Genomic DNA, 23,123 nt, shown 5'->3' with positions numbered 1-23,123 from the left:
CAATATATCAACATCAAAGCATGCTGGGTATCTGTGGGTATGTCACTTACACAGCACAAGTGTCCTCAAAGATGTGGTTAAGCAAAGGAGACCTTGGCTGGCAGGGTCCTGTGGGCAGTCAGACCCTCCTGGAAAGAGACTCATCAAAGAGACTCGACCTTTAAGCCCCACTTGGCTTTATATAAGCACGCATGAAAAGGGATGTAGCCATGGGATGGGGCAGCCATCAACAAAGGCAGTTCCTAGAGATGATTATGAGCCAGCTGTAAGAAGACAGCATGCCCCGCAACAGGGAAACAGGTTCAAGGTTCCAAAGTAGCCTTCTCCACAAGCCAAAGCATTCCCTACCAGGACCACCCACGTTCTCTTTCCAAGAGAGGCTGAAGCTTGAGGTCAGAGCTAGACCCCAGCAATGGCCAGGGTAAGGCTCAGCTCAGGGAGGGTTCATAGCAGGTGTTTGCTCTGATGCTGGGCAGGAGGCTTACAGCTAAGGACACAGGCCTGGGAGCTACCCAGACCTCGGTGTGAATCTTAGCAGTAAATGACCTTGAACCATGACTGTCCGTTCTATGCCTGCATTGCCACATCTGTAAAGCACAGGATACAGCAGACTCTCCTTCCGGGACAGGGTGAGAATCCAGTGTCATCAGCAGGCTGCCACCTAGCGAGGAGGGACTGCCCAGTGAAGGGTACAAAGAGGTACCACTATTATTTTTATCAACAATGTTCAATTAATAAGGAGGTTGGTACTATATAGCCATGAGCTAAAGGCCCCAGGCCTTCTTATTGGCACACAGCCCCAGTCAGTCATTTGCCTGTTGTCTGTAGCTGCCTTTCTGCTCCACCAGCTCAGTTAGGCAGTTACAACAGATCCCACTTGGTTTCCCGAAGCCCAAAATATTTAATATCTGACCATTCACAGGAACTTGCCAGCTCCTGGTAAAAACCTATGCGATGACTCTTTGTGAAGCACCAGCTCTGGGCTGGGCTTCATACTATTATGTATCTCATGAGAGAAGTCTCCCTCCTGGCTACTCTCCCCAACTCCCAGAGCCTTGTTCAAACTCAACATGAGCACGTTCTTAGGAGAAGAAGAGGGAAACTTCTGGATGGGATACTTGTATAATTTGCTCTGTAGAACATTGCCTCTTTGGGATACTCAGAGCTCCCTGCCCCTAAGGACAGGCTCGGTGTCGCCCCATTTCCCTGGGGTTTATGTGGGCACCGTCAGAGGTTGCCAGGCAACCGACAGGTGGTGTTCTGACTCATCGCTTTCCTAGTGGTGGGAGTCTGACACAGTCACATGAGCACAGGCTCCACCACCCCAGGCTTCAATGGCTTCCGAGTAAGTTGTGAAGAGTACGTGTGTCCATCAGAGAGTTATTCACAAGCTCCCAACATAGCCCTTTGTGCATAGCTCCTGCACATAGATGGTGCACATACGCCCATACATGCACAGTGGGACCACAAACATAAGTGAGTGCTCGCTACTATAATGCTAAGCATGGCATAGCACTGATGGTGACCACTCTCTAGACAAAGGTGCTAATGCCTGTTGCTGCCAGAGACTATCAAGGGATTATAAAATAAAATGCTGGCCAATGGCTTCTAGCCCCATATTGGTTTCTGCTGTGGCTCAGAATTGAAGGAACTTTAGAACCCACTTGCACCCAGGAAAGGGCTTACGTGACAGAATTTAGCAGAGAGGAGTGTCTGTAGAGGGGGGAGTGGACAGCTCACTCCCTCGTTCTCCTCTGAGCGGAGGCAGGATGGGATTGGGTTCTGTGGATTGGCAGGAGCTGAGACGAGGTGTGATTTCTCACTGTCCCTAGTGGGGGTACTCTCAGCGCCTAGAACACTCCGCGGAGACTGCAGCGGGCATGTGTGAAAAGCTCCTGGCACTCTACAACCCTGAGAATCTATTAAGTCTAATTATGTTTGCGAGGCTACCACCTCCCTCTAGCTCCTCTGCCCGGGCCTGCAGGAGAAGGTGCAGGTGCGGCTGCTGGCTGGCCATCTGTTTGCTTGTGGGAGCAGAAGGGAACCTCATGCCATGGCTAGTAGCATCCCCTCAGCAAGGTTGTGCCGGCCAGGTCCTCACCCTGATGAAGGTTTCAGCACAGTGAGCCACCAAGAGCCCAGAGCAGCATCTGGGAGAGGGGCAGTGGAGGAGGGCTGGGGACTGCTTGGGACAATGAGTGGCGTTCAGGGAGATGCATGATAGAGGAAAGCTTTTATCTAGAGAGAAGCCCTCATGGCCCCAGGGAGTTCTGCATCAGTCTAACCACAGTGGGGTCTGCTGCTGGGCAGGCATGGGGATTGCTGGGCAGTTCCTATTTAGCCAGTGTCTACCTCTTTAAGTAAGGAAGCAGGTGCCAGTGTCCTCAACACTGAGAGACAAGGACATTGGCATGAGGGCTCAGGTCTGACCACTATAAAGCCTCTGGCACCAGACAGTCTCAAGCAGCAGGCCTCTAATTGGGGGCATCTTTTTCACTTTGGGGAGTTAGGACTGAGTTCATGAAGTGCCCAGAAAGTCTAGGATGCTTGGTGGCCATGCTCACATCGTATTGGTTTGTGGTCATATATTGTCCCTGTAGAAACTACATGCCCCTGACCAACTGTGAGGCCTTCAGGGGTCTCTTCCCTAATGCTTAGCACTGAAACCAGGCCCACTCAGAAGCCCTGAAAGGCCTGCTTGCCATTGTTTGCAGAGGAAGCCGTGGGCAAAGCAACAGTGATGTCAGTGGTGGGCCGGGATACCTGGTGGGCCCATGCCAAGGTGTTCCCCAAGAAATCACACTACGAGACAGGACAGGATATAAGGGAGGTTTAATTGGGGGAAAGAAGAGGTATGAGGACCTGGAGAAGAGGTAGAGGCAGACAGACAGGAGCAGAGCCGGGAGGGCAGAGGAGGGGAGACAGAGGAGGAGAGAAAGAGAAGGTGAGCCCAGACACCCACACCTGCCAGGTAAAGGTGACAGGTAATGGCGGCAGTCTCCGAGGCAGTGGAGACTTACTAACAAACTGTCCACGTGACAGGAAGTTCAGAATCAGGAGAAAGTGTGTTCAGGTAAGTAAGTGACAACTTGCATTTAAAAACCAGATCAGCTTCAGACTCTGAGACTGAACAGCACAGCAATGACCAATACGAAAAGGCCAACAGCCTGGGGTGGGGGGTGGGGGTAGAAGGGTGGGGGGGGGGGGTGCGAGGGCGGGGTCCAAACTCCAAGCTCACCTCACCGGCAAGGACGAGAAAGAGCCTAAAGATTCAGTGCGTGTTTAATGGGAGGTTCAGAGATAATCAAGGCAACAGATAAATAGTGGTAGTGGTAGAAAGTGTCACTCGTGTGAAGAAGTAGAAAAATGCTCTGCTCGAAGGAATCTATGACGTATCAGTAACATTAAGAACCTTGCAAGCATGGGGATCTGATTTCCATCCCCAGAACCAATAGTTAAAATAAAAAAACAAAAAAAAAACAAAACCCAACAACTGGGTGTGGTAGTGCTGTGTGCTTACAATCCCAGTGTAGGCAGGCAGGTGAATCTTGGCCAACTTAACCTCCTATCTCTGTATACAGGATGGGCAGCATCTGATACAGGACCCCTAACGATGCCCTCTAGTCTCTAGACGTACCCCTCACATGCACATATACATGCATGCACGTGGAAATATACACGCAAGCAAATGTACGTACGCCAAGCTGTTACTTATTCTCAGATCATTAGATAATTTAGATCTATCTACCGGGAAGGTCATGAGGCAAATGAAAACTCGTTTGCATCTTCATTTTGAGGCAGGGTCTCACTATGTAGCCCTGTCTGGCTTGGAACTCTCTAGACGACAAGCCTGGCTTCAGACTCTGAGGTCACTCTGCTTCTGCTTCCCAGGTGCGAAGATTAAAGGCATGTGCCACCGTGCCCGGTGCAATGAACAGTTTTAAATCGAGAGTAAAGGCTAGGACCTGGCTTATCCATCTTAAAAGGGTGACTGGTGGGAAGGAGAAACATGTGAGAGATTTGGAACTCACCATGGAAGAACGGCCAACCGTGCTTGGAGTGTCCAGGCAAGGGATATTTGGGAAGGAAGAGATGGAGGGTGGTACCCATATCTGTAGCTTGTGCAGCAACAGAAATGATGATGCCATGTGCTGTTTTGGTAAAATTAGAACAAGATTTATGGAGAAATAAGGCTTCCCTTTCTATGGACCCAGCCTTATGTGTTTCTGGGAAAGGGGGTGCCAATCATGTGGCCGAACATAGAGTCTGGAGCTAGCCTGGAGATGGGGGCCAGTCTTTGGCATCATCTTCTGTGAAATCTCTCATGAGATGTAACACGGCCAATTAAGCCATGGAGATGCCAGCCACTTCTGCATCCCAGACTCGTCAGGACCCATCCTGCTTGAGTTGGGTGTTCTGCTTGGACAAGCCTCTGGAATCACCCTTCTGCATTAGCCCAGCTTTTGACAGGATAAATGCTGCCTGAGCCAGTGCGGCTCCCTCTCATCTCTCCCTTTCTCAGAAATCACCCCCACGATGTTGCCTTCATTCTCCCACGCGTAGCACGCCAGAGCAATGCTCCACGTTTTACACGTGGATTTGAAGGTACGGGGCTGCCCGCGTTGCCCGGTTGGAACCCTCTCCCGCTCCTTGCTCACTCTCGTTTATTCACCCACACTGCGGGGTGAGGCTCTCGTCATTCACTCTGACTCTGAGAAGAATTCCTTTATCTGAGGAGGCCATTTCCACTTTCCTCAACTTGGTGAGCCCAGAGCCGGGTGTGGTGGCGCATGCTTTTAATCCCAGCACTCGAGAGGCAGAGGCAGGCAGATTTCTGAGTTCGAGGCCAGCCTGCTCTACAAAGTGAGTTCCAGAACAGCCAGGGCTATACAGAGAAACCCTGTCTCGAAAAAAAAAAAAAAAGTTCCAGTTGTTCTGGAGTTTAAAATTCTTCATTGTACAATTTTCTAAAGGTAACACAGTGACTCTCATACAAGTATAACGTGCAAACATATTAAAACCACATTTAACTGGTTATTAATGAGGGAGCCAGTAAGGTATTACACTGAGTTCAGATTAGAATCTGAAAAATAGACATACACTTAAGCAATCAGGGAATGCGTAAATACATTAACTAAAAACAGAAAACTGGTTGATATCATAGAGCAATTGAATTTGATGATTAGAATTGTCTTTTCTATAGTGTAGGATCAATTATATCTATATACCAGGAAATTTAATTTGTGTCTTAATGGATAAGAACCAGTTGTTTTCCACCTGACACTCATCTACTGTTGATGTTAGAGTTTGGATCTTTAAAAAATCTTTCAAAGTCCCATTAACAGAAATATGAGTAGCAAAATGTGGTATGTTCATATAATGGAATATTATTCAATCTTAAAAGGGGAAAGAGATTCTGACTCATGCTACAAGGTGTATAAACCTTGAGGCCACTGTGCTAAGTGCAATATTACAGTAACAAAGGGAGACTTAGATGGCGTGATTCCCTTTATCCGAGGTGCTTAGATAGGGTTCAATCAACAAGGGATGGGGAAATGATTCTGTTGATAAGTTTTTGCTGCGCAGTCTTGAGGACTCGAGTTCAAATCCCCAGCCAGAAGTGGGTGTGTCTGTGAGTAGCCTCGACAGGCTAATCACCGAGGCTTGCTGTCGGTCTGCTGAGCTCCAGATGCAGTGAGAAACACCATCTCAAGGAAATGTGTGGAGAGCAAAAGAGCAGGGTGTCCAATGCCCTCCTCTGGCCTGGAGGCACAGCATCCCCATATGCATGTGTACATACATCCTGCACACACACATAGACCACATACAAAGAAAGGAGAATCATGGTTTCCAGGGACACGGGCAAGACAGGAGTGGGAAGCTATTATTTAATATAGGTAGAGGTAACGATACTTCTGGAGACGGATGGTAGTGATGAAAGATGAAGGCATGGTGTATGTATAGCACCGAGATGTATGTGTGCAGGTGAGTTGGCTCAGATGCTAAAGACACCCATACAGAAATCCTAGCAACCCGACCTTGAACCCCTGGACCCACACAAAGGTTGAAAAGAAGAACTGACCTCACAAAGCTGTCCTTTGATCCCCACATGCACAGTATGGTATATGCATGTACACACAGCCCACCTAAACACAACAATAAGAAAACTGCTACAAGAAAAAATTATTTATTTTACCACGATACAACCTTAAATGATTTCAAAAACATGACCAGTTGCAATAACTCCTTCCCCCCCACACACACACAATTTACAAAGTTGCAGAATTAGAATAGCCTAGTCAGATTTAGGGGGTACATTCCGATGGAATCAGATAACCTCAAAGGTCCAGAGGGCAATGCACAGCAGAACAGCAAAGGGACGTTCGTTTGTCTTTGTCAATGTCTTTCACAATTTTCCCTGCAGTGGGCGTGTCCTTGTGTGTGGGAGAGGTGAGAATTGCTAGGGTCCAGGAGGTGTGTACTGTGGCTGTGGCGTGTTGGGAGCCGGGAGCTCATTTACTGAGAACTGAAGGTCCTTGGTTTTGTTTTAGGTTTGGGTTTGTTTCTGAGAGAGTTTCTAGCGCAGGCTGCCCTTGAACTCTATATATGGCTGAGGAATGCCTTGAACTTCTGATCCTTCTGCCACTGCCTCCCGAGTGCTGGGGTAACAGACAAGCACACGAGATTCAGTTTATAAGGTGCTGGAGATTGAACCCAGGGCTTTGTGCCACATCCCATCCTTCCTAAGAGCTGAACTCGGCTGCTGTCCACACCCACTAGTCCATGCCCAAGTGGCCTGGCTGACTTATGGACGGTGTTCTGCCTCACCAGTGATAAGATATAGAATGTTTCCCACGTAGGGCATTTACAAGATGATGACGATGATGATGATGGTGGTGATGATAAATTTAAGTACCTTTAATATCAGCAAGATAATAATTCACAAAGTCAAGAATACAGGGTTGAAGAATTCCGCCACAAGTAGTTGAGAAGAAAGCTATAACATGCCTTAACAAGCTACAGCCAGTTTGCACTAGAGGAAATCATGCCAATTTCTCGTTTAAAACTTAAAAGCTAGGAATGGTAGTGCACACCTATAATTCAAGAGGCTGAGGAGGGAGGACAGAGAGTTTAAAGTCACCTGGACTGTATGGTAAGACCCTGCCTAAAAGAAGAACAAGCAAACAGAAATCCACAAAGAAGAAATGGCATGTACATATTGTAGGTAGACAGCAGGAGCTGCTTAGGGACTTAAAACTTGCCACACTTTAAGGAAGCTGGCTTGCTGAGCCTGTATGTCATGTTTGTGACTGATGTGATAACGCAGATCCCAATGTCTTGAGAAGAGGGTTGGGGACCAGCATTCACCCATACTCTGTTTGCATGATGAGCATCTGAAACCATGTGGGATGAGAACAAAACCGTATGGAAACCATGACAACGGCTGATAGAAAAGGATGGAAGGCAGAGACAGTTACCGGAGCCAAGATGCTTTCATGAATAAGGTGCAGCTGTCATGAAGACGGGGCATTCTGGGATGTCTAAGCACTGAGCGACTTCACATGGCGTACCTGAAGCAAACCCGTTCACGCCAAATGCCCCGAAGAACTGATGGAGAACTGACGGAGACACGGGGCAGATGGAGGGCTTTAGCTCAATTTTCTCTGTCTCACAGCTGATGTCAAAACAGTACATTCAATAGACACGGAGGTTTTTTTTTTTATATATAGCACAGTGAATATTATTTCAATTAGGTTTTTTCCAGTGCTAGGAATCGAACCCAGAGCCTCATGCATGCAGGGCAAGCACTCTACCCTGAGCTACTCTCGCAAGCCCAAGCCAACATTATTTTAGTTTTACATGAAATTTTTTTTTTTGCAAGATGTGTTTTCTGTCCTAAGTGAAGCCTTGACATGTCCCAAAAATGAAACTGGAGGATTCATGTTCCCCGACAGCAATAACAATAGGACACATTCCATTAAAACACTCTTCCCTGAGAGTAAAAGACAAAATCCAGTCTTCAGCTTTGAGGAACATGGCCAGAGCATAGCTGAGCTTTTCCTCAAGGAAAGCATCCCCTGTGGAGAGCAGAGCTGCTCAATCTGAACACACAAGGCTTTGTTTTGGGGGCAAGGATGGAGGGCAGCCAGCCCACTTACTGTAGAGTTTAACAGCTTCCTCTGCCAGTACCTCCAGGAGACAGGAGCATGCCCCCAGTGGTGAGATGGAAACTGTCTTTGTAGACACCCTCAGATGTTCCTTCCCTCCTGGTGAAGTGGCTCCCGTCTGAACCCTTGACCTAGATCTAGATGGTTCTATACCAAATAAGGCAAACACGAAATAAATTGCTTAATTTGAAAACGCTATATCAAAAATATCCCGTGACGAATGGAGTGACTGTTACGGGACAGGAGGTCAGGGCTCAGGAAGGATCAGGAAAGCTGCTGAATTGAATTTTTAATGAAGAACTGCTTCTTCCAATGCCCTTCTGATGCCCACAGGCACTGAACACACGTGGTGTACAGACATACATGAAGGTAGTATATCCATACACATAAAGTTCTACAAATCTCAAAATAATAACAGCAAACATAGGGGGTCTGGAGAGCTGACTCGGCAGATAAAAGGCCCTCCCCTTCAAAGGTTGACCTCTGACCTCTGTAGGTAAACATATGCACCTACATACACATATGTACATACATACAAAGATGTTTTTTTTAATCATGGCTTTATTGTGGAAAACAGATTTAATATTTTCCCACCATCTTCCTGGGCATTTAGTATATCTTTGTTTTCCCGCTTTTTTGTTGTTTTTGGTTTTTTTTTTTAAGAATGTTTGATTTTTTTTAATTGATATTTGAGTTGCTAAAGTGTTTCATAAGAGGTTGTTTAGTGAATTTTGGCTTAGGGTTAAGACAGGATTTCCAACCCCATCTGAGATGGCGCTAAGCAGACTTCTCTGCCAGTCTGAGCTCTGTACTGATGCCAAGCAGAGTTTCAGCATCAATGATTATGGAACTCAAAATATCGATCAACTCTGAGAAATGTTAAAGATGTTCTCCATCCCGCATACCAGAGTTTAGCCAAGATTTCATTCTTCATGCAAACGTAATTAAACACACCCACTTCATTAGCATGCGCGTTTGCCTGCGTCTTACTGTGTACCAAAGACTTGTTTTCCAATAACTTCCCCAAAGGTTTCTCAGCGGTAAGTGTTTGGTTTGCGCCCTTATTTTATTCTGCTGTATACCCCGAGCCACGAAAACGTTTCTTGGATGGTAAAAGGGTCACAAGTTTTAAAGCCCTGACTAGTGAAGCTCATCTGAGGTTAGAGAGCCAAAATGGAGACGGTTATCTGAAGAATACGACCGATGTCAGTCAGTAACCAGTACCTGCTGCGTCAACCAGATGCAGCCACAACCCAGAAAGTACATCTGGGAGGACTTTGCTACAGGTAAAGATCTGATGATATCTGGGTTCCAAAGAAAGCTTTAACAGAGTCTCAGAAGTACAAACGGCACCCAGTACAGACAGTCACCGTTTCTGTGACTCAAAATTCAAGATGAAGCAAAGAGAAGCAAAATTAGCCGCTTAGAAATCTCTGGAGTCCTCTTTAAAACTCTTTTTGTCAATGAAAAAAATTAAAGAATTTTAATTCTACCGGGCGTGGTGGCGCACGCCTTTAATTCCAGCACTCGGGAGGCAGAGGCAGGCGGATTTCTGAGTTCGAGGCCAGCCTGGTCTACAAAGTGAGTGCCAGGACAGCCAGGGCTACACAGAAAAACCCTGTCTCGAAAACCCCCCCAAAAAAAAAAAAAAGAATTTTAATTCTTTAAATACAAAAGAGATCAATAACAAAAGTCTTACAGAATATTCTCTGGGGCTGCAGAGATAGTTCCATGATAAGAGGACTTTTGTGCAGCTCCCAGCTCTCTCTCACATGGTGGCTCACGACCATCCACGACTCCAGTCCCAGGGAATCCGATGCCTTCTTCTAGCCTCTGAGGGCACCAGGCACACAAGTGGTACGCAGCTATGTGTGCAGGCAAAATACCCATACACATAAATTTAAAAATCAAAATTCTTACAAGGTAAACATCTATGAGAAACACCCGAGAAATGTTTAGCATTAAAATATTATTTTTAATTGTGGGGGAGTGTATGTGGAGGCACCCATGCATCATGAGTGGCGGGGGTCAGAGGTCAGCAGCAGAACCTCTTTTGCTCTCGTTTTTCTTTGTCCATTTGTGTGTGGGTGTGTGGGTGGGTGGGTGCTCGTGAGTGCACATGTGCAGGGGGGAGGGGGTAGTGTGCACACCTGTGCACACACTCACACGTTTATATGTATGTGGACACTTGTGTGTGAGTGTGCGTGTGCAAGTGTGAGTGTGCAGGTCTGAATTTGATGGCGGGAATTATCCTCCATCATTTTTCCGCTTTATTCATTGAGGGAAGGTCGCTGCTCAGTGGAGCTCGGAGCTCACAGATCTGGCTCATCTTGCCAGTCAGCTTGCTCTGAGGATCCCACCTCTCCCTTCAAGGCTGGAATTAGCACCACTCCCACCTGGCGTTTACAGGAACTCTTCACCCCTAAGCTTAACCACCAAGCCGGCTCCCTAGTCCTGACCCAGCTCTCAGTTTTAAGATAGAGTCTCTCACTGACCCTGAACCTTGCAGTTCTAGCCAAGACCTCAGGATTCAACTCTCTCCATTTCCTCCTTCCCTGAAACCCTCCCCTGATCTCCTGCCTCCCAGCCCCGATGCCAGGATGTGATGTGAGGATGAGCACCTAGGAGCCCCTTTTACATGCATGCTAGAAATCTGAACAGTGGTCCTACTAGGTGCCCCCTTTTACATGCCTACTAGGGATCCAAGCAGTGGTCCTACTAGGTGCCCCTTTTACATGCATGCTAGGGATCCAAACAGTGGTCCTACTAGGTGCCCCCTTTTACATGCATGCTAGAAATCTGAACAGTAGTCCTACTAGGTGTCCCCTCTTACATGTATGCTAGAAATCTAAACAGTGGTCCTACTAGGTGTCCCTTCTTACATGCATGCTAGGGATCCAAGCAGTAGTCCTAAGGCTCACACCTCATGAACTCTACCCAGTTAGCCATTTCCCCAGCCTCTAAACATTATTAACCATAAAACAAGGGAAATAAATTTTGAAATATAATTCAAAATTGAGGGAGAATCAACAGTAATCTTTACAAGCCAGGAGGGGGGGTTAACAAAGATGAAATGAGATATTAGATTGTCAGAGAACAGGGAAGAAGGGGTCATTTGGAGATCTCGTTCGTTTATGATAAGAGTCTCAGACTATTCTGGGGTTACAAGCATGTGCTGCCATGTCTAGCAAGGGCTGATTCTTCTAAAGAGAAGTTTAAAACCCCATAAAAGAAAAGGTCTATTTGCTGCTTACTGAAGAAAAGGCGGAGAACATACAGGCATTTGCCATTAGAAATTAGACAGAGCAAATAATAAATGCAGAGGAAATAAGATAATTCTAAGAATGTTCACAGGGGCCTCAATGAAGCGTGCATTTATACTGTTTGTCTGGGTCACGAGTACACACTGTTCTAATTCCATGTTCAGTGTGAGACTGCTCCTGTGTGGAAAATGGTTAGGTTTCTTGTATCCCAGAAATAACTACTACTACAGGGAAAGAGGAATGAAGTCAGTAAGAAATTTTCTGACATAGAGGGAAAACCTGCTAAATGACAGCCAAGACTTATTCATTCGCTGCACTGGACAGACATCAATGACATAAGGCTTACTCTATGCTTGAATAGATCTGGTCCTTAATCGTGGAAGGTGGTTTTACTACACAGGCTACAGATGTGGAAACTGAGGCCCACTGAGGGTCAGACTTGGCCAGAGTCAAGCACCTGGCAAGGGTCTGGGTTCCCAGCGTCTGTGTTCTTTGCCGTTCATTGTTGCACAGCACACAGGGCAGAGCTGTGTTCACCGTGGAGCTTGTATCATTGTATCATGAGATGATCCATTTGCAGCTGGACCAAGCTCCTGTATGGACGGCATGCTGACCACCACCCCCCCCACACCGCCCAGGGCAGATGCCAACGGAACAGCAAACTGCCAAGGAGCCCTAGGGGCTCTGCAGGTGCTCTGCATCATGCAGAGGTCAGGGGAGAATGGAACTCCACCTTGAAATTCCCCTATGGGGGTCCCAGTGGGAAGCCCAGCCCAGCATGGAAATGGCCACTTGCCACCTCTCACCCAGATGTCCCCTCCTGAGAGGCAGGAGTGGCATTTGTCGAGGCACAGCCTTCTAACACAATCATCCTGTCTTCTCTCAGATCCAGGAAATGGTCCACTCGGAGGTGGCGGCATATGACTCAGGCCGGCCAGGGCCCCTGCTGGGCCGTCCGGCAATGCTGGCCAGCCACATGAGTGCCCTCAGCCAGTCTCAGCTCATCTCCCAGATGGGCATCCGGAGTGGCATTGCTCACGGCTCCCCATCACCCCCAGGGAGCAAGTCAGCGACCCCCTCTCCATCCAGTTCCACACAGGAGGAGGAATCAGATGCCCATTTCAAGGTGGGTGATGTGGACTTCAACGTGCCTCCCTGGTGAAGAAGGGGCTCTGCCAAGTCATGGCCATAATTTAATCTTTGCTGGATACCTTGTGGATCTCTGGTCAGGGGAATTACACCTGAGCCCTCAGGACTTCAGGCTGTGGCTGCTAAATCTACAGAAGACCCCTCCTCCTCCAGGCACAGTGGAGCCCTGAAGAGATTCAGGGACCAGCCACAGTGTCCATGACAGGAGGACCCCGATGGCTGGACCTTCTTATTCTTGTAAAGGGTCCATCCAGTGCACATAGGCCAACATGGACTCTTGGTTTCTCATTTTCATTTTGTGAGACAGGGTCTCTTTATGTTGCCCACACTGGCCTTAATCTCTCAATCCTCCTGCCTCAGCTTCTTGAGTACAACAACTACTGGCATGCACCACCAGCCTGGCTTTTGGGGGCCTCTGTTGGCTTTATTATTCATTGTTGATCAGGAGACTTTGGGAGTCTGGAGAGACAGATGTTACCATGGGAAGAGGGGAGGTGCTAGAAAGACAGAAAAGGGTTTGTTTAAGTTTTGCAATGGTTTCTGCCCAGAGGAAAAGGTAGAAAGGTAGAAAGACCCAGAGTGTTGCTTTTATTGCTGTCCAGGGAACTGGCCAGCCTCACTGGAAAGTTAGTGTTCATAGCTCAATGGTCTTCAGGAATTGTCAAAATTCTCGGAATGGACATATATGTGGGTCCTCCCTAAAGAGTTAAACATACACCTCAGGCTGCCACCCAGTGTTCATGAGCATCCGTCTGTCTGTCTGTCCACCAATCCCTCCATCCATCCATCCATCCATCCATCCATCCATGTGTCTGTCCATCCGTCCATCCATCTGTCTGTCCACCTGTCTCCCTCCATCCGTCCATCCATCTGTCTGTGTATACCTCTGGGTCCCTCTGACCCTGAGATCTGTGTCTCTGTGTTGTTCTCTGTGTCTGTCTCCTTGTATTTCTTCATCTATGTGCCTGTATCTATTCCCATCAACATGCATATGTGCGTGTACCTGTGTGTCTGTTGTCTGTGCTCATGTCTACCCGTGTGTATGTGTCTGTTGCCACCCTCCTCCAAGTGCATGACGATGTAGGCCAAGCTGCCTAGGTATGAACCCCTGGTAGGCCGGCCCTGCTGCTGTTTGGGAGACAACAGGGCTGGTCTGAGGTAAGCTGCTGGGGAAGACTAGCTTGGCCCAAGGCTACCTAGGGTCCCACTAGTCAGGAGGCCCTTGATTGCTCCTCTCATCCGGCAGATCTCAGGAGAGAAGAGACCCTCAGTGGACCCAGGCAAAAAGGCCAAGAATCCAAAGAAGAAGAAGAAGAAGGACCCCAATGAGCCACAGAAGCCAGTGTCGGCCTACGCTCTCTTCTTCAGAGACACTCAGGCTGCCATCAAGGGGCAGAATCCCAGTGCCACCTTTGGAGATGTGTCCAAAATAGTGGCCTCCATGTGGGACAGCCTGGGAGAAGAGCAGAAACAGGTGAGCCTTGGTCTCCTCCTGAATTGGCCCTGACATTGGGCCCTAGAACCAAGGGTGTAACGTCAGACTCAGCCTCTGGGACTAGAGGTGTCTGCAGGGAGCTCTCTGCTTTGTTTGCTCATCTGTAAGCTGGGGGACAGAGTTCCTTCCATCCCTGGTGGCTTCCAGGACTGTGCATACTGCCTTCACTGAGCCCTTGCCATCCACAAACCAGGAGCATCTCCATTCACATTCAGCAGTCTGTCAGCTCTTACCTTTCTGCTCCACTGGCCGTGTGGCCTCCAGGTGACAGGGAACAGGGCTACCTCATCACAGTTGGAAATGTGTTACGAGCTACTCACCTGAGGCCACCTGACTACCTAACCACCCTGAGCCCTTGCTTCCCTGCCTACTGACTACCATACTTAGAGCAAGCCAAGACTAAGCACCACGGAGTTCCCTCCCTCTAGCCCCTCATTTCATCTTACAACACTCCAGAGGGTCACCATCTGTCTTAGTCAGGGGTTCTATTCCTGCACAAACATCATGACCAAGAAGCAAGTTGAGGAGGAAGCCAGGATTGGAACTCACACAGGGCAGGAACTTGGAGGCAGGAGCTGATGCAGAAGCCATAGAGGGATGCTGCTTACTGGATTGCTTCCCCTGGCTTATTTAGTTTGCTTTCTTATAGAACCCAGTACTACCAGCCCAGGGATAGCACCACCCACAGTGGACCCTCCCACCCTTGATCGTTAATTGAGAAAATGCCTTACAGCTGGATCTCATGGAGACATTTCCTCAAGGGAGGCTCCTTTCTCTGTGATAACTCCAGCTGTGTCAAGTTGACACACGAAACTAGCCAACACCCTATCCATTACCTCTTTTGATAGGGAGAGGAGGAGGCAAGAAGAAGCTAAGTAGCTCACTAAGGTCCTCACTATAAGACTAGTATCGGGGTTTGTTCAGGCCTGTGGAACCAGGGAAGTCAACTAGGATGCTGGGATAGGAGCTAGAAACCCAATATGCAGATGGGTAAGTGGGTCATGGGGATGCATGGGTGAGGTGTCCTTAGGGTTTCATTTCAGTGAAGACACCATGACCAAGGCAACTCTTATAAAGGCAAACATTGAACTGGGGCTGCCTTACAGTTCAGAGGTTCAGTCCATTATCATCATGATGGGAAGCATGGCAGCCTGCAGGCAGACATGGTGCTGGAGGAGCCAAGAGTTCTACACCTTGATCAGAAGGCAGCCAGGAAGAGACTGGATTTTTTTTCATACTGTAGCTTGAGCATTTAAGACCTCAAAGCTCTGACTCCACAGTGATACACTTTCTCTAACAAGGCCACACCTCCCCCAATAAGGCCACACCACCTAATAGTGCTACTCCCCATGGTCCAACCATTCGGATGCATGAGTCTTTGGGGGCCAAACCTATTCAAACTGTAACAGGAGGCAAAAAAGAGAGGAAAGGACGCAGCCCTGGGATGGGCTCCTTTAGGTCTCCAAGGTGAGACTGAAGGCTGAGCCCCATGGGAGGAGAGCCTTGTGCTGGAGGCACCGTGCAGACAAAGACCAGGAAGAGAGTGACAAGCACATGATATTGGGACTTCAGGGGAACCGAACGCTGATGGTGAGGGCTCACACAGTGTGACAGAGCTGAGAGGTGGACAGGGGCCGAGCAGTCCTTGGAGAACAGGAGTGAAGTACTTGCCATGCAAGCAGAGGGAACCACTGATATGTTTGCACAGGCTAGCCAGTTCAGCTGTAGGCAGGCAGGCAGGCAGGCAGGCAGGCAGGCAGGCGGGGTAACCTGGCAGGTCCTCACCTGGCAGGAGAGATCAGAGATTGAGGACAGGGAGATTGGAAAGTGGAGGGTCCGGTGGGGACTCCTTGGGATTCTGACTTTGCGGTGGGGAGTGGAGATGCTGTCCATGGGCATGGAAAGCACAGTAGAGTAGCAAGCTGGGGCCAGAGACATGGATCACGGATGTGAGTGAGGTGCATCCTATTCAGGACCAGTCTAGGGCAGGTAGTTTAGGAGATAGTCTAAGATCTGCTGGAAAGAACTGGGACATAAGACAGCAGAAGGCAGAAGACACTGTCAGAGAATTCCCACTGTGGGAGATAGGTGCTCTGGAGCCAACATAGACCTTGTCTTTGACAACCCATCTGAACTGGAGGACTCCTTGTTAGGCACTGGCTGAGAGCAGCTCCAGGGAGAATAAGCCTCTCACGTTTCTGGTCTTACGTATATGGCAGATCAGGGTCTTAGTCTCTGTCTGGGACTTTGCTTGTTGGCCTTGGATGCTGTGTGTGCTGCAGCTGCAGTGGGGAGAGCCAGGGACACTGCCAGCTTTCACTCTGAGACCTTTGTCATTTTCTCGTGTTGAGGGCTGGGCTGGGCTCAGCATGGTGGCTCTTCTGTTGCCCTTGATGAGAGCTGCCTACACTTCTGCAATTAGCTGCAACACGTGGGGCAACTCTTCAAGAAGGTGGATGTCTGGGCTTTGCGTGTCTCATGATCCCACAGACTAAGCCTGATATCTTAGCCACTGTTTTATTGCTGTGAAGAGGCACCACGGCCAAGACAGCTCCTATCAAAGAAAGTATTTCATTGAGGGCCTGCTTACAGTTTCAGAGGTTAGTCTGTTCTCATCATGGCAGAGAGCATGTGGGCAAGCAGGCATGGTGCTGGAAAAGTAACTGAGAGATATCCTGAGCTGCAAGCAGAGGGGAGAGGGCTGGGCAGAGAGAGAGAGACAGACAGACAGACAGACACAGAGACAAAGAGATACAGAGGCAGAGAGACAGAGGCAGGGAGAGACAGAGAGAGACAGAAAGACAGAGAGACAGAGACAGCTATCTTGGGCCTGGCATGGGCCTTAGAAACCTTAGAGTGACTCCTTCCACTCACTCCACTAGGACCACACCTTCCAATCCTTCTCAAATAACGCCACTCCCTGGTGACTATGCATTCAAGTATAGGAGCCTACAGAAGCCATTCTTATTCCAACCAAAGCACTAAGCTAGTTCCTGGAGCAGCCAGGGGCCACTCCAGAGTCTATGTACTTTTCAAGACTCCTGCATCAATTTATTCTCATACCACTGGCCAAATAGTCTCAAGGCTGAGCCCCAAGTCATTGTGGTAGAGTTCTACTTAAAAGAGCGACAGTGAAACACACTAGGGCCATCCCTGCAGTCATGTAAACCTAGGTCTAATGCTAACAGTAGCAATCACAGCCAATATGAAGAGGACTGGGGTTCGTGTCAGCGTTAGGGTGCTGGTGTGGTGCTAGGTCAAAGAAGGGCTTCTGAGTGACTTGTCTTTTCATAACCACTTGTGCCAACACCATGCTAAGGAACTGAGCATAGCCTGGCCTCTATACTCCCAGTGCAATGCTCTCAATAGAACTGGGCCAGTGGGCGACTAAGCCAGCCACTGACCCCACCACTGTCATCCATGCATGGCCCCGGCACCCCTGCTTGTCACCCCAGCCTCTGCCCTGAGGCTCCTCTGTGACATTTTCTCCAGAGTTGCCCATGTCTCGGATCTTTCAGGCGTATAAGAGGAAGACTGAAGCTGCCAAGAAGGAGTACCTGAAAGCCTTGGCGGCCTACAGAGCTAGCCTCGTGTCCAAGGTAACACAATCCCTGGGCAAGGCCCCCGATGAGAGTGAGCCACTGGAGAGATAGCCTAAAGGTGGGACCGCTAGGAACAGCGGGTACCACAGACCTCAGAGATGATGAGTTGTACCTGCATGCAGGGACCCCAGCAGTGAGCATGGGATTGGCCATTTGAGTGGCTTCGCTGTCTTAACTCCTGACCATGCCCCCTGCCTCTCTCTGTTCACACCACAAACACAGGGGCAAGGGGATGGATCTGAGGCCCAAAAGGAGGCAGAGTATTTTCCTGGAGGTCATCATGGGGAAACAGCACCCTGGTTGGGCTATAAAGGGCAGACAGAGCAAAGTGCGGGGAACTGTCTGGGAGTATAACAGAGCTGACACTGGTCTGCTGACACTGGTCTGGCTGCCAGGGTGGGAACAGTGAGGCAGTATGTGGAGGGGAGCCCACGTGAGGGTAAATCTGGGGTGCTGGCCGCTGGGAGAACACAAGTCTGGAGGCCCCTGCAGAGTCACAGCTTATTGGTTTACACCCTGCCCCTTAGTGTGACCTTGAGCCATCCAGAGACCTTGCCGGCTGCAAGCTGCAGACCCACTGATGGGCAGTCCAGGTTCTAACTTATCCCTTCTTTATCTCTGGCTTCTGTCTTCCTCCAGAGCCCCCCGGACCAAGGTGAGGCCAAGAACACTCAGGCAAACCCACCAGCCAAAATGCTTCCACCCAAGCAGCCCATGTACGCCATGCCCGGCCTGGCTTCCTTCCTGACGCCCTCCGACCTGCAGGCCTTCCGCAGCGGAGCCTCTCCCGCCAGCCTTGCCAGGACGCTGGGCTCCAAGGCCCTGCTTCCGGGCCTCAGCACATCGCCACCACCACCCTCCTTCCCTCTCAGCCCCTCACTGCACCAGCAGCTGCCACTGCCCCCCCACGCGCAGGGCACCCTCCTCAGCCCGCCTCTCAGCATGTCCCCAGCCCCGCAGCCTCCTGTCCTGCCTGCCTCCATGGCACTCCAGGTGCAGCTGGCGATGAGCCCCTCACCTCCAGGGCCACAGGTAAGCAGGGCTAAGCAACAGCTTCCTCTGACTCTCACCAAAAGGGAAGGCAGTCGGGGAGTTCATATACTAGCCAGGTTACTCGCCAACTAGACAACCTCTCTGAGACTCAGTTTCCAGTTCTCTGAAATGGGTCTAAAACACCTGCCTGGAGAGACATTGGCTCTCTCAAGCGGTTGTCTAGTTGCTAAGCTAAGCCTTGATCCAGAACATTCTCTTAGCCTCCTACTTAAACTTCTCAGCCCAAGGCACTGACACCACATCGACCTCTACCAGATTTCCCAAGTCCTATCTATCTCCAAAGTCCAAGCCTCCAGTGATAGTTCCACAAATGGTTTCAAGATATGCATGCAACCCAGTGACCCCATTTTACAGATAGGGAAACTGAGGCCCAGTAAAGGAAAGTACCCAAAGGCAAAGTAACCCCCCACCCTCCCAACTTGAGTTTTCGTTTTCACTCTTCCCTCCCCCACCCCCGCCTTTGTAGCACTAAGGATGGAACCCGGGGGCTCACACATACTAGGCAGGTAGTCCATTGCTGAGCTACACTATCAGCTCAGATTGAATCACCCCAAAGAGAAGCAGGAGGAGGCAGAGTAGCCATGCTGTGCAGGCCTAGGGAACGTCTCTGAAGCATAGACACACTCAGACCCACAAAGGCCGTGCCCGCTGCCCGAGAGGCCTCCCCTCCTGTCTCCTCCGCTCACCACCCTCTCCTTCCCCTGCAGGACTTCCCACACATCTCTGACTTCTCCAGTGGCTCTGGCTCCCGCTCACCTGGCCCATCCAACCCTTCCAGCAGCGGAGACTGGGATGGGAGTTACCCCAGTGGGGAGCGCGGCCTCGGCACCTGCAGGTCAGTCCTCCTCAGACCCTCTTCGCTGTCCATTCCTGATAAGGGGCAGGGGTGGCCAGGAGCACAGGGAGACACTGGGGTGAGGGAGTGGGATGTGAAGAAGTCACTGTCAGCCCAGCCTGTAGATACTTAGAGTGTAAGGAACAACACAGAGCAAAGCCAAGTCCCCGGGGGTGGGAGGGTGCAGCCAAGAGGTCATTTGGGAAACTGAGGCTGACCTTGGTTCAGCCTCCTATAGAGAATGAGGGGTGAGTATTTAGCAGATGGCGTCTACCTCCATCACTGGGCAGTGTGTCCCCCATCTCGGGCCACCAGTCTTTCAGCATGGGTTCCTCACTCTGCTCAGCCTGCTAGTACTCCTGGCACTGCATGTACCCTGCCTGCCCTGGCTTCCACTTCTGATCTTCTAGGGCAAGCCTTTGTAGGTGCACAGGCTCGGGTGGGCAGTGACTCTCTTCATAACCAAACAGGCACAGGCTGTCCTCCAGCCCTTGCCCTTCCCAAGAGTCGAGGGCCCAGGAGGAATAGGTATGCCGTATGTGAACTTCCTAAGGCTGGCCCTTCTTCCCCCATGGAGGATGGTTGGATCCACAGTAACCTATTTCAGTTTTCCTTGTCAAATGTGGAGTCTTCCTATGTAGCCCAGGCTAGCTTTGAACTCATGATCTTCCTGCCTCATCCTCCCACAGGCAGGCATCACCATATCTGGCTAGCCCCATGCTGTATTCTAAAGACAGAGAGGTGCCTGTAGTTCTGTTTGACATGTACAAATGCTAATGTGACTAAAAGCAGGCAGGATGGGGGTGTTTGGGATGTATCTCAGTTGGTAGAGTGTTTGCCTAGAATGCTTGAAGCCTTGGGTTTGATTCCCCAGCACCACCTAAATCTGGTGTGGTGACACATGCCTAGAACCCCAGGATCTAGGCTGGAGGGTGGGGTATAAGCAGGAGAATCAAGAGTTCTAGGTCATCCTCAACTACATCACAAGTTCAAGGCCAGCCTGAGATACATATGTTTCTGTCTCCAAAAGCAAAATAACACAAAAGACATTAAGCAGATTTAAAAACTAGTGGGGAGCCGAGATGGGTGTTTGGTTCTGCTTGGTGGAAACTCCCTCCTTCTACCTTAGAAGACAGCTGATTAGAGCGCCGGTCACAGGGCCAGGGTGGGCTCCAATAGCTGACAGCCCCTACTCTCTCCTGCAGCCTGCTCCCCAGGGATAAATCGCTCTACCTCACCTAATCCCGCCTCCCCTCCCTCCCTGAGGCTCTCCGGAGGGCACTGCTCCGAGCAGGAAGGGCTGACCACAGGAAAGAGGCCATGGCAGCAGGCAGGGTGACCGGCCAGCGAGAGCAGTGACACACCTATGCCCCAGGGCTGAGTCTCTCCCTCGACCTCCCACCAGACTCTGCAGAGGCAGCCCACCGCCCACCACCAGCCCAAAGAACCTGCAGGAACCTTCTGCCCGCTGACCTGCTTGCTCCAGGGTAGCTGTGGACCCCGCTCCTTGGCCTGCACACAGTTCCCTGCATCTGGACTTCTGGCCCCAGCCCCAGCTCACCGGGCTGCCCCCCTTCGAGGTTGCTTAGCAACAGACACCCACCCCTGATGCTGGGCCAGCCACAGGTGTGCTCTCAGTGTACACAAAGATGCTGAAACTCGTTCTGTGGGTTCCGTGTAAGTAGTTCACTGTTTTAGAACTGTGCTGAAGACATCTGTAAGATTATTTTGTGGGGAGAAAGAAAGTTTCCTTTAAGGTTAAAAAATTTTTTATAAGACCTTTGGCACATTTTTTTTTAAAGTTTTATCTTAAGAGAGACATGTGCACAAGCAACTGTCAAGCTAATTCTAATCTGCACACAGAGAAAATGGGAACTTTTAAGCCACACCCAGGGGCATTCTTCTTCCTCTTCTTCCTTCTCCTCCTCTTCTTCTTCCCCCTCTTCCTCTTCCTTTTCCTCTTCTTCCTCTTCTTCCTCTTCTTCCTCTTCCTCTTCTTCATCTTTTTCCTCTTCTTCCCCTTCTTTCTCTTTTTCCTTTTCCTCTTCTTCCTCTTCCTCTTCTTCATCTTCTTCCCCTTCTTCCTCTTCTTCTTCCTCTTCCTCCTCTTCTTCCTCTTCCTCTTCATCTTTTCCCTCTTCTTCCTCTTCTTCCCCTTCTTTCTCTTCTTCCATTTCCTCTTCTTCATCTTCCTCTTCTTCTTCCTCCTCTCCTTTCCTTCTTCTTCTTCCTCCTCTTCTTTCTCTTTTTTTTTTGTTTCTGTTTTACTCATATATCCCCCCTATTTAAAATTGCCGGCAATGATTTTGGTTATCTATTTATGAAGAAAAATTGAGAACAGCATTGCGGTTTCTCCTAACGTGTGTGTGGTCCGGGAATGGGTTTGGTTTAGGCTTTGGTTCTTGTTGTTCGCAGCTGTCTCCTGGCCCCTGCAATGTCTGTCCTGGTGCCCCAGTGCTTCGCTCAGACCTCTTTGTAATAAAACTGCTGAAAAGTGGCAAACACCCTGTGTCTCCCTGCACTTCTTCAGCCAGGCCTGATTACCTGCTTCCAACGCCAGATAAGGAAATAACAAATAAAGGACATGGTATATACCGTTGTCCCTGATGACACTGATACAAAAAATTGCAATAAAAATTTTCAGATGGAATTCAAGAACACATTAAGGGCTGGCAAGTTGGTTCAGCTGGTAAAGGTGCCGATTCCTGCAAGTTGTCCTCTGACCTCCACACACGAATAAATATAATGACATCATAACTTTACAAGGAGCTTTAAGAATACATTAAGAAAATTATACACCAAAAGGACAACTTGCAGGAATCAGACAGATCTTTCCTTCTACCTTGTGGGTCCTGGGGCTCGAACTCAAGACTGCCACATTGGCAGCAGGCATCTTTACCAGCTGAACCATCTTGCCAGCCCTTCATGTGTTCTTGAATTCTATGACCAAGTGTGGGTTCCATTCCATGGCTGCAAGATTGGTCCTGCATATAAGCCAGGCCTGGACTTCTAAAGTGGCATGTGGTGGTGGCTTAACCAAGTTAGTGTCTCTCCTGAGGACAGACTCCGAGCAAAATCCTGCCTGTCACTTCGCCAGCATGAGGATGTGTTGATGGGAGAAAAAAAGAATGCATGCCTGACTTCAGCTATGGTGTGGGCAGAAGGAGATACAAAAACCTTTCATTTTGTGGCACAAAGTGCTCAGTAATTCTGTGTTGAAGGAATGGAGGCTGTCCTACCCCACAGTGGGATGGTACATGGGAGGGCCAACCCCAGGCTTTCCAGGTGACACTTGGTTCTCCATCCACGGAAGAGCATTGATAGAACCCCAGGGGCTACAGTATCCCCAAATCCTGGAAAACGCTGGTGTTTTAATATGCACGGTCAGATTTTGTGTGATTTCACTGTGATGGCCGGTGATATATCTGTCTCGAGATAGAGAGTTTACCTAGCATGACAGAGACCCTAGGTTCTATTCTCAGTTCCATGTAAAAGATATTAAAAAAAAAAAGTGTCAGAGTTAAATAGGGAAGACTACATAGTGTGAACCCTAACATA

At 49.4% G+C, this 23,123-nt stretch overlaps 1 protein-coding gene across 7 annotated transcripts in view; it reads left to right on the top strand.

Annotated features, from left to right (window-relative positions):
- The window catches only part of Tox2 (TOX high mobility group box family member 2), a 120,697-nt gene extending 98,640 nt beyond the window's left edge, over nucleotides 1-22,057 (top strand). For 4 of the 7 annotated variants that reach the window (XM_085832531.1, XM_029474330.2, XM_029474328.2 and 1 more), the window contains exons 4-9: nucleotides 12,318-12,557; nucleotides 13,827-14,054; nucleotides 17,594-17,674; nucleotides 18,317-18,709; nucleotides 19,438-19,565; nucleotides 20,971-22,057. In XM_085832531.1, the coding sequence (XP_085688657.1) occupies nucleotides 12,318-12,557; nucleotides 13,827-14,054; nucleotides 17,594-17,674; nucleotides 18,317-18,709; nucleotides 19,438-19,565; nucleotides 20,971-21,037 (1,137 nt within the window). In that variant the 3' untranslated portion in view covers nucleotides 21,038-22,057. Of the gene's footprint in view, nucleotides 1-12,317; nucleotides 12,558-13,826; nucleotides 14,055-17,593; nucleotides 17,675-18,316; nucleotides 18,710-19,437; nucleotides 19,566-20,770 lie in introns of all 7 variants that reach the window. The other 3 variants (XM_085832534.1, XM_085832532.1, XM_085832530.1) reach the window with 1 other exon arrangement.
- Nucleotides 22,058-23,123: the final 1,066 nt, after the last annotated feature.

The sequence above is a fragment of the Mus caroli genome, unplaced genomic scaffold, assembly GCF_978045245.1.
Source record: "Mus caroli unplaced genomic scaffold, Mus_caroli_1 scaffold_2, whole genome shotgun sequence".
Lineage (NCBI taxonomy): Eukaryota > Metazoa > Chordata > Mammalia > Rodentia > Muridae > Mus > Mus caroli.
The sequence above is the reverse complement of the archived record's forward strand: the minus strand, read 5'-3'. Positions and strand labels throughout refer to the sequence as shown.